General features: G+C 50.5%; 1 protein-coding gene across 2 annotated transcripts; it reads right to left on the minus strand.

Annotated features, from left to right (window-relative positions):
• Positions 1-1,141: 1,141 nt before the first annotated feature.
• LOC125087002 (zinc finger protein 555-like) lies at positions 1,142-12,528 on the minus strand. Of its 2 annotated transcripts, XM_047706819.1 has the most exons (5): positions 12,358-12,524; positions 6,349-6,482; positions 4,282-4,408; positions 3,481-3,664; positions 1,142-3,075 (listed from the first exon to the last, which is right to left on the minus strand). In XM_047706819.1, the coding sequence occupies exons 3-5, from the start codon at positions 4,313-4,315 to the stop codon at positions 1,509-1,511; spliced, it is 1,785 nt and encodes a 594-aa protein (XP_047562775.1). In that variant the 5' UTR covers positions 4,316-4,408; positions 6,349-6,482; positions 12,358-12,524; the 3' UTR covers positions 1,142-1,508. The 2 variants fall into 2 exon arrangements, with proteins under 2 accessions (XP_047562775.1, XP_047562765.1); XM_047706809.1 differs by lacking the exon at positions 6,349-6,482 and having other exon boundaries at positions 12,358-12,528.
• Positions 12,529-12,745: the final 217 nt, after the last annotated feature.

Genomic DNA, 12,745 nt, shown 5'->3' on the forward strand with positions numbered 1-12,745 from the left:
TTTTTTGTAAAATTTGATGCCATAGTTCTAAAACTCAGCAATTACACCTGCCTACCATAGTTCTAAATCTGTGACAATTCCCAGCCAAGATTAAGCACAGATGATCTTTAAACTTGGCTTTCCATTTTTAAGACCTATAGCAGTTTGGGCAACTCTGTGCTCCCATGTTTTACTGTCTTCATCTGTGTGAGAGGAAGGACTGATGGAGTGGGAGGGTAAAATGAGATACAAATGATTATCAAATCACATTAAACTGTGAAGTGTTTAGAAGTGGGGTGCTATGAAAAATACAAGAACATGGATGAAATGATGATTAGAGATTGTCCACTCTTTATTAAAATAAGGTATTACATTTCTTCCTCTTCCCTGGCAAATGCTGGAAGTCTGCACAGATGGAAATGATATCTGGAAAAGCAAACGGAGCTGCTGGAGTGTGGATCATTAAAACAAAAGCTTCCACCCTCTCTTCCTTTAAACGTTAGTATTTTTCCCATCTGAAGATATCAAATGTATCTTCCTATTACATGTCACTCAGATTGTGAAGCTCACCTCCAAACCACAGAAATGATTAAACATTCCCCTCTTCCCAAAGTAAGACTTTCACTATTTGCAGATGACATGATATATAGAAACCCCAAAGACTCCACCAAAAACTGCTAGAACTGATAAGTTCAGTAAAGTTGCAGGGCCCAAAATTGATGTACAGAAATCGGTTGCATTTCTACACAGCATTAATGAAAAAGCAGAAAGAGGAGTTAAGAAAATAATGGCATTTACAATGGCACCAAAAATAGCAAGACACTTAGGTATAAATCTAATCAAAGAGGTGAAAGGACTGTATCTGAAAACTCTAAAACACCGATGACAAAGAAATGGAAAGACATGGGGCACCTGGGTGGCTCAGTGGGTTAAAGCCTCTGCCTTCGGCTCAGGTCATGATCCCAGGGTCCTGGGATCGAGCCCCGCATCAGGCTCTCTGCTCAGCGGGGAGCCTGCTTCTCCCTCCCTCTCTGCCTGCCTCTCTGCCTACTTGTGATCTCTGTCAAATAAAAAAATAAAATCTTTTTTTTTTAATTTTGTTTAAAGATTTTATTGCATAATAAAAAATTTCTGCAAATTGTTTGTAAAAAAAAAAAAAAATGCAGTAAGTTTCCTCTGGCCAAAATACATAGATTCTCAGTAAGGCAGAAACTGTGTAAGAGGTGATATCCAGTATCTACCACATTAACTCAGTAAGAAAATCCCAACAAATATGAAAAACCCCTTCAAGAATTCAAAGAACAAAGAAATTAAAACTACTTCCATAATAAAAACACACTTCAAATCCCCATGAGTCCAACAAGCCATAAAGATAGAAGGTTTATTTATGGAAATGTAGGGAAGGAACACCACCTGCAAAATTCTGAATGACAGCTCACAGAATACTTGGGAGAGCTAGTTCTCCCCTAACTGTTCATCTGTAAAAGAACTGGAGATACACGGCCCGTAGGTCCATTCTGATGAGGTCGTCACAAAGGCGGTACCATATTTACAGGCTGGGTAAGATCTTTCTCCTGGTGTGGATTTCCTGACGCATGAGGCATGAATTCATCGGCGGGAGAGTTTCTCGCATCCCCGAAGTAGTGTCTCTCGGTGGTATGTATCCTCATGTGTCTTCTTAAGGACGAGGAACAAGTGAAGGCTTTCCCACACGCCTTACACTCGTAAGGCTTCTCTCCAGTGTGGACTCGCATATGTATTGGCAGAGACGAGGGCCATTTGAAGACTTTCCCACACTCCTTACACTCGTAGGGTTTCTCGGCAGTGTGTGTCCTCACGTGCTGTTGCAAGAGTTCAGGCCAGCTGAAAGCTTTGCCACACTGCTTGCATTCATAGAGTTTCTCTGCAGTGTGCCTCCTCATATGTTTTTGTAAGGACAGGTGGCAATAGAACGCTTTCCCACAAAGCTTGCACTGATATGATTTGTCTCCAGGATGCATTCTCACGTGTTCCCGAAAGCAAGCTGACAAGTTGAAGGCTTTCCCACACTGTTTGCATTCATAGGGTTTCTCCCTCATGTGTGTCCTCATGTGTCTTCGTAAGGATATGGGCCAGTTGAAAGTTTTCCCACACTGATTGCATTCGTAAGGTTTCTCTCCGGTGTGCACTCTCATGTGCCCTCGGAAGGACGAGGGATGGCTGAATGCTTTCCCACACTGGCTACATTCGTAGGGTTTCTCTCCACCGTGAGTCCTCTCATGTCTTCGGAAGGACTGGGGATAAATGAAGGTTTTCCCACATTGCCTGCATGCATAGGGTTTCTCTCCGGTGTGAATCCTTTCGTGTCTCCGGAAGGACTGCAGGTAAATAAAGGTTTTCCCACACTGTTTACATTCATAGGGCTTTTCTCCCGTGTGCATTATCATGTGCCTTCGAAATGCAGAGGAGTAACTGAAGGCTTCTCCACATTCCTTACATTTGTGGGGTGTCTCTCCCGTGTGTGAGATCATGTGTCTTCGAAACGTTGAGGAATAGCTGAAGGCTTCCCCACATTCCTTACACTTATAGGGCTTCTCTCCCGTGTGTGTTATCATGTGCCTTCGAAAAGTTGAGGAGTAACTGAAAGCTTTCCCACATTCCTTACATTTATAGGGTTTCTCTCCTGTGTGAGTTCTCACATGACTGGTAAGACTGGAAAAGTCGATGAAGGCTTTCCCACACTGTTGACACTCGTAAGTCTTCTCGGCAGTATGAATCCTTATGTGCCGGTTGAGGGACGAAGTACGAGGAAAGGTTTTTCCACATAATTTACATGCATAGGTTCTCTCTCCGTTGTGGGTCCTCGCATGCATTCGCAGGTGTGACCGACAACTATAGGTCCGCCCACACTCCTGACACTGATACAGTTTGTGCCCAGTGTGCACGGCGACGTGGCTCTTGAGGGAGGAATAATGCACAGAGACTTTTCCGTACGCACTACACTCATACTCTTTCACTCCAGGAACAGCCTTCTGATACAGATTACCACTTGGAATCCTACTGGAGCCTTCCCCACACGGATTGTTACTTTCAGAGAGTTTCTCTACTACGTGATTTCTGTGAAGAATGAGAAGCAGGTTAACACCAACCGTTTGATTAATGATTTCTTGCTATTTACAAATAAGTATTGGGATTACATTTTCATCAATTTCAGTGGATGTGTAGGCTTTCTACCCTACCTGATAAAGCAGAATAAACGGATATCGCGGAAAAGGATTCAACCATAGGAATTACGAAAACCATGTTTCTTCAATGTGGCTTTTCCTCCTAACTGTTTTCAACTAAACTATGTTTTTAACCCTCAACATCAACATCGTATTAAGGAAATCTTTCTCTAAAAGTCCTGTGAGTAAACAGATTTGATTTAGGCTCCTGTAGGGGTTTCCTTTGCTTTTTCAATTTCATGACATACTGAGAACCCCCCGCCCTGGAATATCGCTTTCTCTTGTGAGCGCAACTCACCTCAGATGTCTCCCCTGCTTTGTGTGCTGATCTTCAGTGCTAAGTTCTTCCCAAATTTTCCCTAAAATAGAGGCCCAGGAATCATTTCTGGTAAACTCTGCTATTTTATGTTCCTTGGACAGTTTATTCCCATAAACATCCTGCTGAGAAACTGACCCACTGGCTTTAAACTGAGTGTCATCATCTGAAAGCAAAAAGGGAACAAGGTTAAGAAAGAAGGAACCTGTTGGTCAAAATGACAGAGGAGGTTTAGCTGGGTCAGGACCTCACAAATAACAAGTACAAGGGGTCAAGGTGGTAAGCAATCTCATAAACACAGAATTCTGACATGATTACATAAACGTCACTGGGCTCCTTAATGACCCACGACATCTATATTCACTGATGACAAATACGGGAGCCATATAGATAGATCCTCCTCCTCACGCAGAAACTACCAGATTCTAGCTCTATGGTGGTTGTGACCCTGTCTGTCTTACGACTACTATACTCCCTTTCCATAGTCCAAATCTTTTTTTTTTTTTTTTTAAAGATTTTATTTATTTGACAGAGAGAGACACAGCAAGAGCGGGAACACAAGCAGAGGGAGTGGGAGAGCGAGAAGCAGGCCCCCCAGAGGAGCAGGGAGTGTGATGCGGGGGTTGAACCCAGGACCCTGGGATCATGACCTGAGCCGAAGGCAGACACTTAAGGACTGAGCCACCCAGGTGCCCTTCCACAGTTCAAATTTTGAAAAAGGCTTGATGTGCACAAAATGCTTGTTCTCTAAGTGACTAAGTGAAGGAATGAGGTCATTCTTACCCACTGAGGCCAGGTTTTTCAAGTTTTCCAGCATCACCTCTCTGTAGAGCTTCCTCTGGGCAGAATCCAGCAAAGCCCACTCCTCCAGGGTGAAGTCCACGGCCACATCCTCAAAGACCACTGAGTCCTACAACACCCAAGAGATGTGCAGAAGGAAAGTTGAGACTCACTGAGCAACAGAATTTGATTCACAGGGAATTCAGATAAGACGCTGTGGTCACCTAAAATCTACTCCATGACTCACTTACCGGATCTCTTACTCTGTCCACACTCACGTCCTCACAAATTTAATAGCTCCACCACCCACGGAACCTATCTTTACACTTTTACAGCAACCAAATCAAGTCTCATCCTTCTTTAACCAAAGGTTTCAGACCGCATTGAGAAGTCACAGAAATGCTCTGCCCATGAAACTAAGGTTTGCATTTTACGACCCATGGATCTCTTGTGACACAAACTACTTCGACTCCTTCCCTTATTACACATGACATCACTACGCGCCATGTCAAGCCCCAGGTCAAACCTGGGTGAGGTTTTATGAAATAAGCACAAACTGAAGGACTGGGAACTTTTCCTTCCATTCTCCTCACTAAACCCAAGAGGCTTAATGGGATCCACCTACAGCAGAGACCGGCTAACTACATCATCTTACAGAACTCCAGGCCATACGCAGACCGTTTCTGCTGACTCGATGATAAAATTCCTTTGGAAGAAGTCTTATTAATATATTGGTGTAATACAGGAATGGGATGGAAAGTTATTGAGAGATCAGAGCTCAGGAAAGAGGACACAGATGTGAGAACTCCGATGCATGCATTCCCTACGCTTCCAAGTCTCTGTGCACCTGCCCTACACACACACACACACACACACACACACAGAGCAAATGTAATACGATGACAAAACAACTCTTTCCACCAGAACCACGTAAGAGTATTCTTGCTGACCTTGAGGATAAGGTTAAACTTTCCACCCTGAAAAAGAGTTAACTGAAGTAAAAAATATATGACAGTGAGTTTACCCAAGATTATAAAATACATAAGGGATTAGGCAGTGCCTTCCCACAAAGGAACCCCTCCCTCATATCAAGTTCCAGGGAGAAGCAGCACCTCCATACATCATCCTTCAGGCCATACTCTCAACTTCTTTCCGTGTCCCTCCCCTGTTGGGCACATGAGCATGTCAGCCCTCCTCCCTGCTCCCCTAAGAACACAGGAACCACTGAGCTGCACTCTTTCTTTAAACACTGGTTTTTTTGTTTGTTTGTTTTAATTCCTCAACCCATGGACATCCATGAGCAGCCAATACTGTCATTCAACGTTCTGATGCCAAAATCTACCTATTCAACGGAGTATGAAATAGCAAAGTAGGAAATAACAAGGAAACCCCTATCACTGGCCCGGGGACCAACGGGAGGTTCCCGAGTCAGCTGAACCATGCTCTGTGATCTACAGTGCTTCCTCCATGACTCCCCTCATCTACTGTCCAGACAGCGTGACCTCCCAGGCCTGAGCTCTATCCTTAGACAGGACTCCTGGCAAGGCTGGTATCTGGGAGCCTGGGTTTCAGGCTTCACAGCACCCTGACTGATGCTACCCACTGTGTCTAAACCTCTGTGCCCATGACACTGTGAATACTGAACCTGCCTTCCTTCTGGAAGTCTGGAGCAGGCACCCCAGGCACCGAGTGTCTACTGAGCTCCCCCAGCAGACAACATTCCATGTGTTCCCATGACTAGTGGCTGGGTGCGTTCTGGGTGACTCTGCCAGCAAAGAACTCTTAAAAACTGACACTTGTTTTCCCTCAGGGCTTTCTCCATATCCTTGTTCCCTTGTGCATCGTTTTATTGTAACAAATCACAGTCATGAATAAAACTATATGCTGTATCACAGGGGTCTGACCAGCAGGACACAAGGGTGGTCTTGCAGACACCGATCACAGCTGGCGGAGGTGGAATTTGCTAGAACACCCCGACTTGCTGCAATATAGCAAAAGCACTGTTTGGGAAGAGGAGGGGGGCTGGGGAGGAGATGGCAGAGATCTGGCGCCCCAGGGGGTAGAAGTCACCTGTTGGGGGGGGAAGGGGGCAAGCGGCTGAGCTGCTGTCTGTTGTGAAGCAAGAGCTGACACGAGGTAAAAATGGCGGAAACAGACCCAGGAGACCTAGCACTGGATCTACCGGCTGCTTCCGGCCATGCTCTCTGAGCAAGAGAAGAAAAAGCACAGCTTTGGTGATGTCTTTGGTTTTTGTTCACTCCTCCAGGCAGGAAGGGGCCCCCCAAGTTACCAAGGTAAATGATGGATGAGGAAAAAAAAAAATATACACACACACACACACACACATATATACGAAAAGTTTGCACTGCATTGGGAGAAAAAGACTTAAATCAGTTTCTAGAGCTGGAGCAAAACCTGGGGTAAACCAAGGGCCTAGCGGGCAGGGATCCTCTACCCTTTCTTCTCCCTGGTCGCCACCGGGCTGCCACGCCCTCCCGTAGGCATCGGAGCCGGAATCCTCCTTGGTAGCGGTGATGTCATCCCTGTAAATGCTGATTTAACACCAGGGCCTCACTGTGGCTTCAACTGTGTCTCCCAAAAAGGTCTCCCTCGGGACCTGTGAAGGTGGCCTTTCTTGGAAAAAGGATCTCTGCGTGTGTAAGCAAGTGAGGACGAGGCCCTTGGGATAGGCCCCAATCCAAGCCGCCTGGCGGCCTTCTCAGAAGAAAATGTCACGTGAGGCCGGAGACACGCAGGGAAGGCGGCCACACAGATGGGCTGCAGAGATGGGAGTGACGCTGTCATGAGCAGAGGCCGGGAACCACAGAACCTTCGAGACCCAAGGTGCAGGCACACAGTCCTCCTGCCACCTTGGTTTTGGACTTCTCACCTCCCAAACCCCGAGAGCGAGTTTTTAAGCCACCCTGTTTCCGGCAATGTGTTCCAGGAACCGTACAAAACGAACACAGGCTTTAATGAACTTGTGATTAGAAAAAAGGGGAAGGGGATTTTTTTTTCCCCCTTAAAATGGTTCTCCTTTGTGGCTATCCCACTTGCGCGTAGATAAAAGCTGACACAGGTGTACGTGTGTGATTTCATAAACGCCAGAGGGACCATCCCCGTGCGTAGAGAGAAAAGGTACGGACAGGACCCGGCCCACTTGCTTGGTACCACCGGTACAGGGGGTGGTATTTAAACTTGAAGCCTTAGAACAGGCTGAGATCGCTGCAGCAAATGACTTATTGATTTATTTATTTACTTATTTTTAACGGAGTTTTTACCTCCTGGAGGTTCAAAACAGGAGGGAAACAAAGAGACAAGCAATGCCCACCCGGAGATGCACTCTGGGAACTTCAAGAGCAAGTCTTCAGCTCATCCAAAAGCAATTCCGAAAGCCCGTTTCTGCTGACGTTGGACGGACGACCGCCCAGCGGCGGCTCGTGTGGATGCAGACACGGGACAGCAGGGGCTTGGAACACAACGTGGAACGCAACTTTCTGACCGTGCGGTGTCTGGGCTTTGCTGCTGCTAAGAAAGGCCCCTGGTGATCCGGGGAGCGCGGGTCCCCAACTGCCTGAACTTGACCGTAGCTCACGCCCCACGGGGCCCACAGTGGGCTACTTCCGCCTTAGCGCACACCGTCCTGACCCGGGACGGGACTCTGACTCTGGGAAGACGGCGGAGTAAGGACACTTGGCTGAGGTCCTAGGTGATGAAAACGTCGGGGTGGTCCAGCTGGGTCTCTCACAGTGGCCAGTGAGGAGGGCCTCGTTCTCCGATGAGACCATCCGAAATCAAGCCCCCCAGTCTGCTTCTTTCCACGCACGTCACCCCCCGACGCCATCCACACTGGAGAGGTGGGCAAACGAGTGACGTGGGCACCAAAGTGTCTGACACTGACGACGGCCACAGGCAGTCCCTCCGAGCGAGCACCAGACTGAATTACTTAAAATCGGCCACCGTGGGGGCCTGCTGACCGGGCTGCCTCACGCACATCCCACCAGGACACCAACTTACCCCTGGGAGACGCTCGGGTCGGCCGCAACGTCCAGCCAGAGCTGTGCCCTATGGGAACGGACACCAGTGAAAGACAGAAACTGTGACAAGGCCCCCTAACATTCTAAGACCTTTACCTTTCTGGTTAATGGGATTTATTGAATGGGGCAAGTCCAGGACCCCCTTAACGGTACAACCAAAATCAATACGTAGCTTGGTCTCACCCAGCTACAAAGGGCACTATGGATGATGATGTTGCTGTAAGGTCTTGTCCAAGGGCCAAAGGCACAGGGCTATTCAGAAGTGACACCTGAACAGGTCTGAGGGTCCTTATCCTCACGACGTCCCACTTCCGAGGTTGGCCCTTGGCTGGTTCACAGGGACGTGCTTTTGGGGAGGGGCCACGCTGCTAGGTGAGGCCCCTTGTGTCTTTTTCTGCAAACCATGTCTTGTGCTGAAGACCAGCTTTCCTTCTGGGAGTCTGGAATCCTGGTCCGTGCTGGGCAGAGGGGCTTTCCAGGACCAGCCCCCATCAGAAGACCTGCTAACTGAGTCTCTCGTTAGCTTCCCTCGTAGAACACTGCCCACGTGCCGTCATGCCCAGCTGCCGGGAGAACTCAGCATAGCCCGCATGATGCCACCGGAGGGGACCCTTGGAGCTCTGCCCCGGTCTCCTCAGGACACTTCCCGTCTGCTGACTGTGCTCTGCACCCTTGCGCTGTCATAATCAGAGCCATGAACACAACTCCGTGCTGGGTCCCGAGAGTCCTCCTCACGCACCTCTGAACTGAAAGGTGTTCAAGACTGTCGAACTGTTCGTTCGGCTGTTCGAGACTGAATGTTTCTGTGTCCCCCGAAATTCATGTTAAATGCTAACTTCAATGTGACGGGACTGGGAGGTGGGGCCTCTGGGAGGGGATCAGGTCACGAGGGTGCAGCCCTCATGAATGGGACGAGTGCCCTCATGAGGGCAACCTCGCTCCGGCCACCACATGAAGGCACAGTGAGGAGACCGCTGTCCGTGAACCAGGAAGAAGGGCCTCACCAGACACCAAATCTGCAGCATTTTTGTTCTAGCAACCCCCACAGATGGAGGAGACAGGGATGCCCAACACACCCAGCTCGAAACCATCAAATACTTGATCACAATATTAATTTTTTAAATGTGCATTGAGAGGGCGCCTGGGTGGCTCAGTCATAAGCATCTGTCTTCAGCTCAGGTCATGATCCCAGGGTCCTGGGATCGAGCCCCGCACCGGGCTCCCTGCTCAGCGGGGAACCTGCTTCCCCCTCTCCCTCCACCTGCTGCTCTGCCTGCTTGTGCTGTCTGCCAAATAGATAAGTAAAATCTGTATTAAAAATGCGCACTGAGAACCCAAAATATGCAAGACTTTGCAAACAAGCTTTGTGCACATTAGTTTATGTGTGCTTAGGGATTCTGCAAAGCAGATACGCACACCGGTTCAGAGCAGAGGGAACGCACAACACAGTCCTCGAACACCCGCGCCTGGACCCACACCTTACGGTGGTTTTGCTATTGTGATGGCGTCCCCCGCGGTGGTAAAAAGAGACGCGGATGTCTGCAGGGCACTGTGGAGAGCCCTTGTCCACTTACACCCTCGCACTCCTGCTCCCAGCAAAGTCGTGCATCTCACACAGGACTCCTCTGTTTGAGGGTCTGACTTCTAGCTCTTTCATGGACCAAAACTCATTCAGGCTGCAGTCACACAGGTCCTCGTACCGGCACTGAACACAACAAAGGTTCTGAACCCTGTGGATTTAAATTCTCTTGGAGGAAAATAAATAAGGAAATCAAACATAAGTACTATGGAAAATGTGCCCCAGTGAAGGCACCGGGGGGTCTGTATATACCTACGTGTGTGTTTGTGCGTTTATCTGTCCATGTTGTTGCTGACAAGTGACCAACCACAGGGCCGAGTAAAGGAGAGCACAAAGTAGCTGTGTAGGTCGCATGCAAATGGGTGCCTAAGTGCTCAGAAAACCACGTGAGTGCACACATGTAACAACACACCCGTGTGCAGGGAAGTGCACAGGCAGAACTACAAACACGCAGATCAGCCCCTCCGGACTCCACACGCCGGCTACCTCCCAAGAGGGACGGGTCCTGCCCCGGGCATCACGTCAAGCGGGGTTTCTGGTGTGAAAGCTCCGCATCCAGGGTCGGACTTCATCTCGCGGAGGATTGCTTTGCAAGGTGTCAACCGTACCAAGGTCATAAGCATGTTCCTGTGCTGACGCTTTATTATAAAATAGAAAACACTGAAATCAATTTATATGATTAACCTGTAATCATCCTAAGAGTTGCCAAAAACATGTTTCATAAAATTCAACAGTCATACACAAAAAATCTTACCATTGGGAAACAATGGTAGTTAACACACATAACTGATAAAGGAAAACCAAGGAAACAGAACAAAAACTGTATAAATGGTATGAAGCTCACGGTTTCCCCGAAAACAATTTGGGAGAAATCAGGTTTGCCCAGCACCTCAGTGTTAGAGGACATTATCCTAGAGATCCGATCAGCACCAGCAGGAAATAACGAACGCACAGTACCAGAAACACCTGCCTTTGTGCCTAATTCTGAAAACTGTATATACACGATGATGTCACAGAGTAGATCTTTAGCAAGAATTCAGGATAAAACCTTAGGATAAACCCAATTTTATTACTGAATCTTTTAAAATAAATTTTTATTTAAATTTATTCTACATAAATTGAAAAAAAAATTTTTTTAATAAATAAATAATTTATTTGACTGAGAGCGCACAAGCCGGGGGAGAGGGAGAAGCAGGCTCTGACCGCAGGACCCTGGGAGCGCAAGCCAAAGGCAGACACGACGGAACCACCCAGATCCCCCTTCCTGACCTAATTAACAGCAACAGTAAGTTGGGAAACCATTTTTAAGAAGCTAACACGTTCCATGGTACAAACCAAACTCCATTAGTATTAAATAAGTAAAATGAAGACTACGGAAGAACCAAAAGGAAAAATCTTAAAACACTGAGAGTAACGCGCACAAGGAAACAAACGCAGAGAAGGCACACATTCTTGGGGGCGGGGGGGGGGGGGGCGCTGTTACTAAGACAGCAACCCCTCAAGCCGGACCTGCGGTCTTCCAGAAAACTCCTCCACGGCCACCAGCCAGTGCAGCGACGCCTGAAGCCGGGTGTCGCCGAGGAGAGCGGACCGGGCTGCCCGACGTCACGAGTCCCCACGTCGCGGCGGAGAACACACTGGCCACTCGGCCATCGACGGCCACCCCCGCCCCGCCCCCCCGGCTCTGGCCACCCAGAACGGACCCTGCGCGCTGGGGCAAGGGTCCACTCGCCCGCGGCCGCGTCGGGAGGGACGCGCGCTCTCTGCGTCGTCCTCGTCCCCAGGGGGCTTTCCCCGGTGGGCCCCGGGCCGCAGGCGCCGCTACTCGGGAGACTGACCCCGGAAACTCGCTCCGCGCGGGGACGCTGTGAAAACGTCTCACACACGGCATTAAAGACCTTTCCTCCGTTCTTGGAAATCCTCGCCGCCGGGAACAGACACCTTCGCCGCGCGCTCCGTTCGCTAGACGCGCGGGCCGGCTCCGCACCCCCGAGGCCGCGCTCAGTGAGCTTCTCGAGGGGGCGCAGCCGGACGCGCGTCCGCGGGGTCTCCCGTCCTCGGCGTCCCGCCCCGGCGTCCCCGAAGTGCCCCCCGGACCAAGGGCGCCGCCCACCCACCGCGCGGGCCGTGCAGGAGGCCGCCAGGGCCCTGGGCGCATCGTCCAGCCGGACTCTGGTTCCGGGAGCGAGAACCGAGGTCCCCTGGGGCCGAGGGCTTGCGAGGGGGTCCCCCGAGCCCAGGGCCCCTGTAGGTCTCCGCGCGCTCCTCGCCCGCCCCCCACGCCCCGAGGCTGTCCTCGCGGAGGAGCCGGCCCGGGACTGAGTCCCCAAGGCCCCAGCCGAGGGCGGAGGCTGGGGTCGGGACCCCGGGAGCGGGGACCCCCAGGCCCGCGGCCGCAGGAAGCCGGTTCTGGCCGGTTGGAGCCAGACCCTCTCGGTCTCGGCCCGGGCCGCGCTCACTCACCATCTCCAGCCCGGATCCGAGCTTCCGGGCGTCCTCCCCGCGGGCCCGGCAGGTGAGAGCGGCGCGCCCGGGACACCTGGGGCCGCGCGGGGCAGGTGCGCTGAAGCGCCCTGGCCGGCCCAGAGCCACGTCCACGCGGCCGCCAGCGTGCCCGCCCCCGCGCCTGATTGGACGGTGCTCGGGGACCTCCCTCTCCCCGGGCCTCTGACTGGATAGTTTTCCGAGACCGCCTCTGGGGCCCCTGATTGGGCAGGGCTCCGGACCCAAGCCCTTGATTGGCTAGCTCTCCGGGCACCACCCAGGAGCCCCGGATTGTTCTCCGAGAACCGCCCCTGTCACCCTGATTGGACAGTTCTCCAAGACCACGCCCCTGCGCCTGAGTGACACG

Source organism: Lutra lutra, chromosome 1 (assembly GCF_902655055.1).
Source record: "Lutra lutra chromosome 1, mLutLut1.2, whole genome shotgun sequence".
NCBI classification, from domain to species: domain Eukaryota; kingdom Metazoa; phylum Chordata; class Mammalia; order Carnivora; family Mustelidae; genus Lutra; species Lutra lutra.

What these genes read in the sequence shown, in the direction of transcription:
- LOC125087002 (XM_047706809.1), bottom strand. An exon ending in GAAAAACCTGGCCTCAGTGG is followed by an intron (nt 3,665 to 4,281) that starts GTAAGAATGACC and finishes TTTTGCTTTCAG; the next exon opens with ATGATGACACTCAGTTTAAA. An exon ending in AAGCAGGGGAGACATCTGAG is followed by an intron (nt 3,076 to 3,480) that starts GTGAGTTGCGCT and finishes CATTCTTCACAG; the next exon opens with AAATCACGTAGTAGAGAAAC.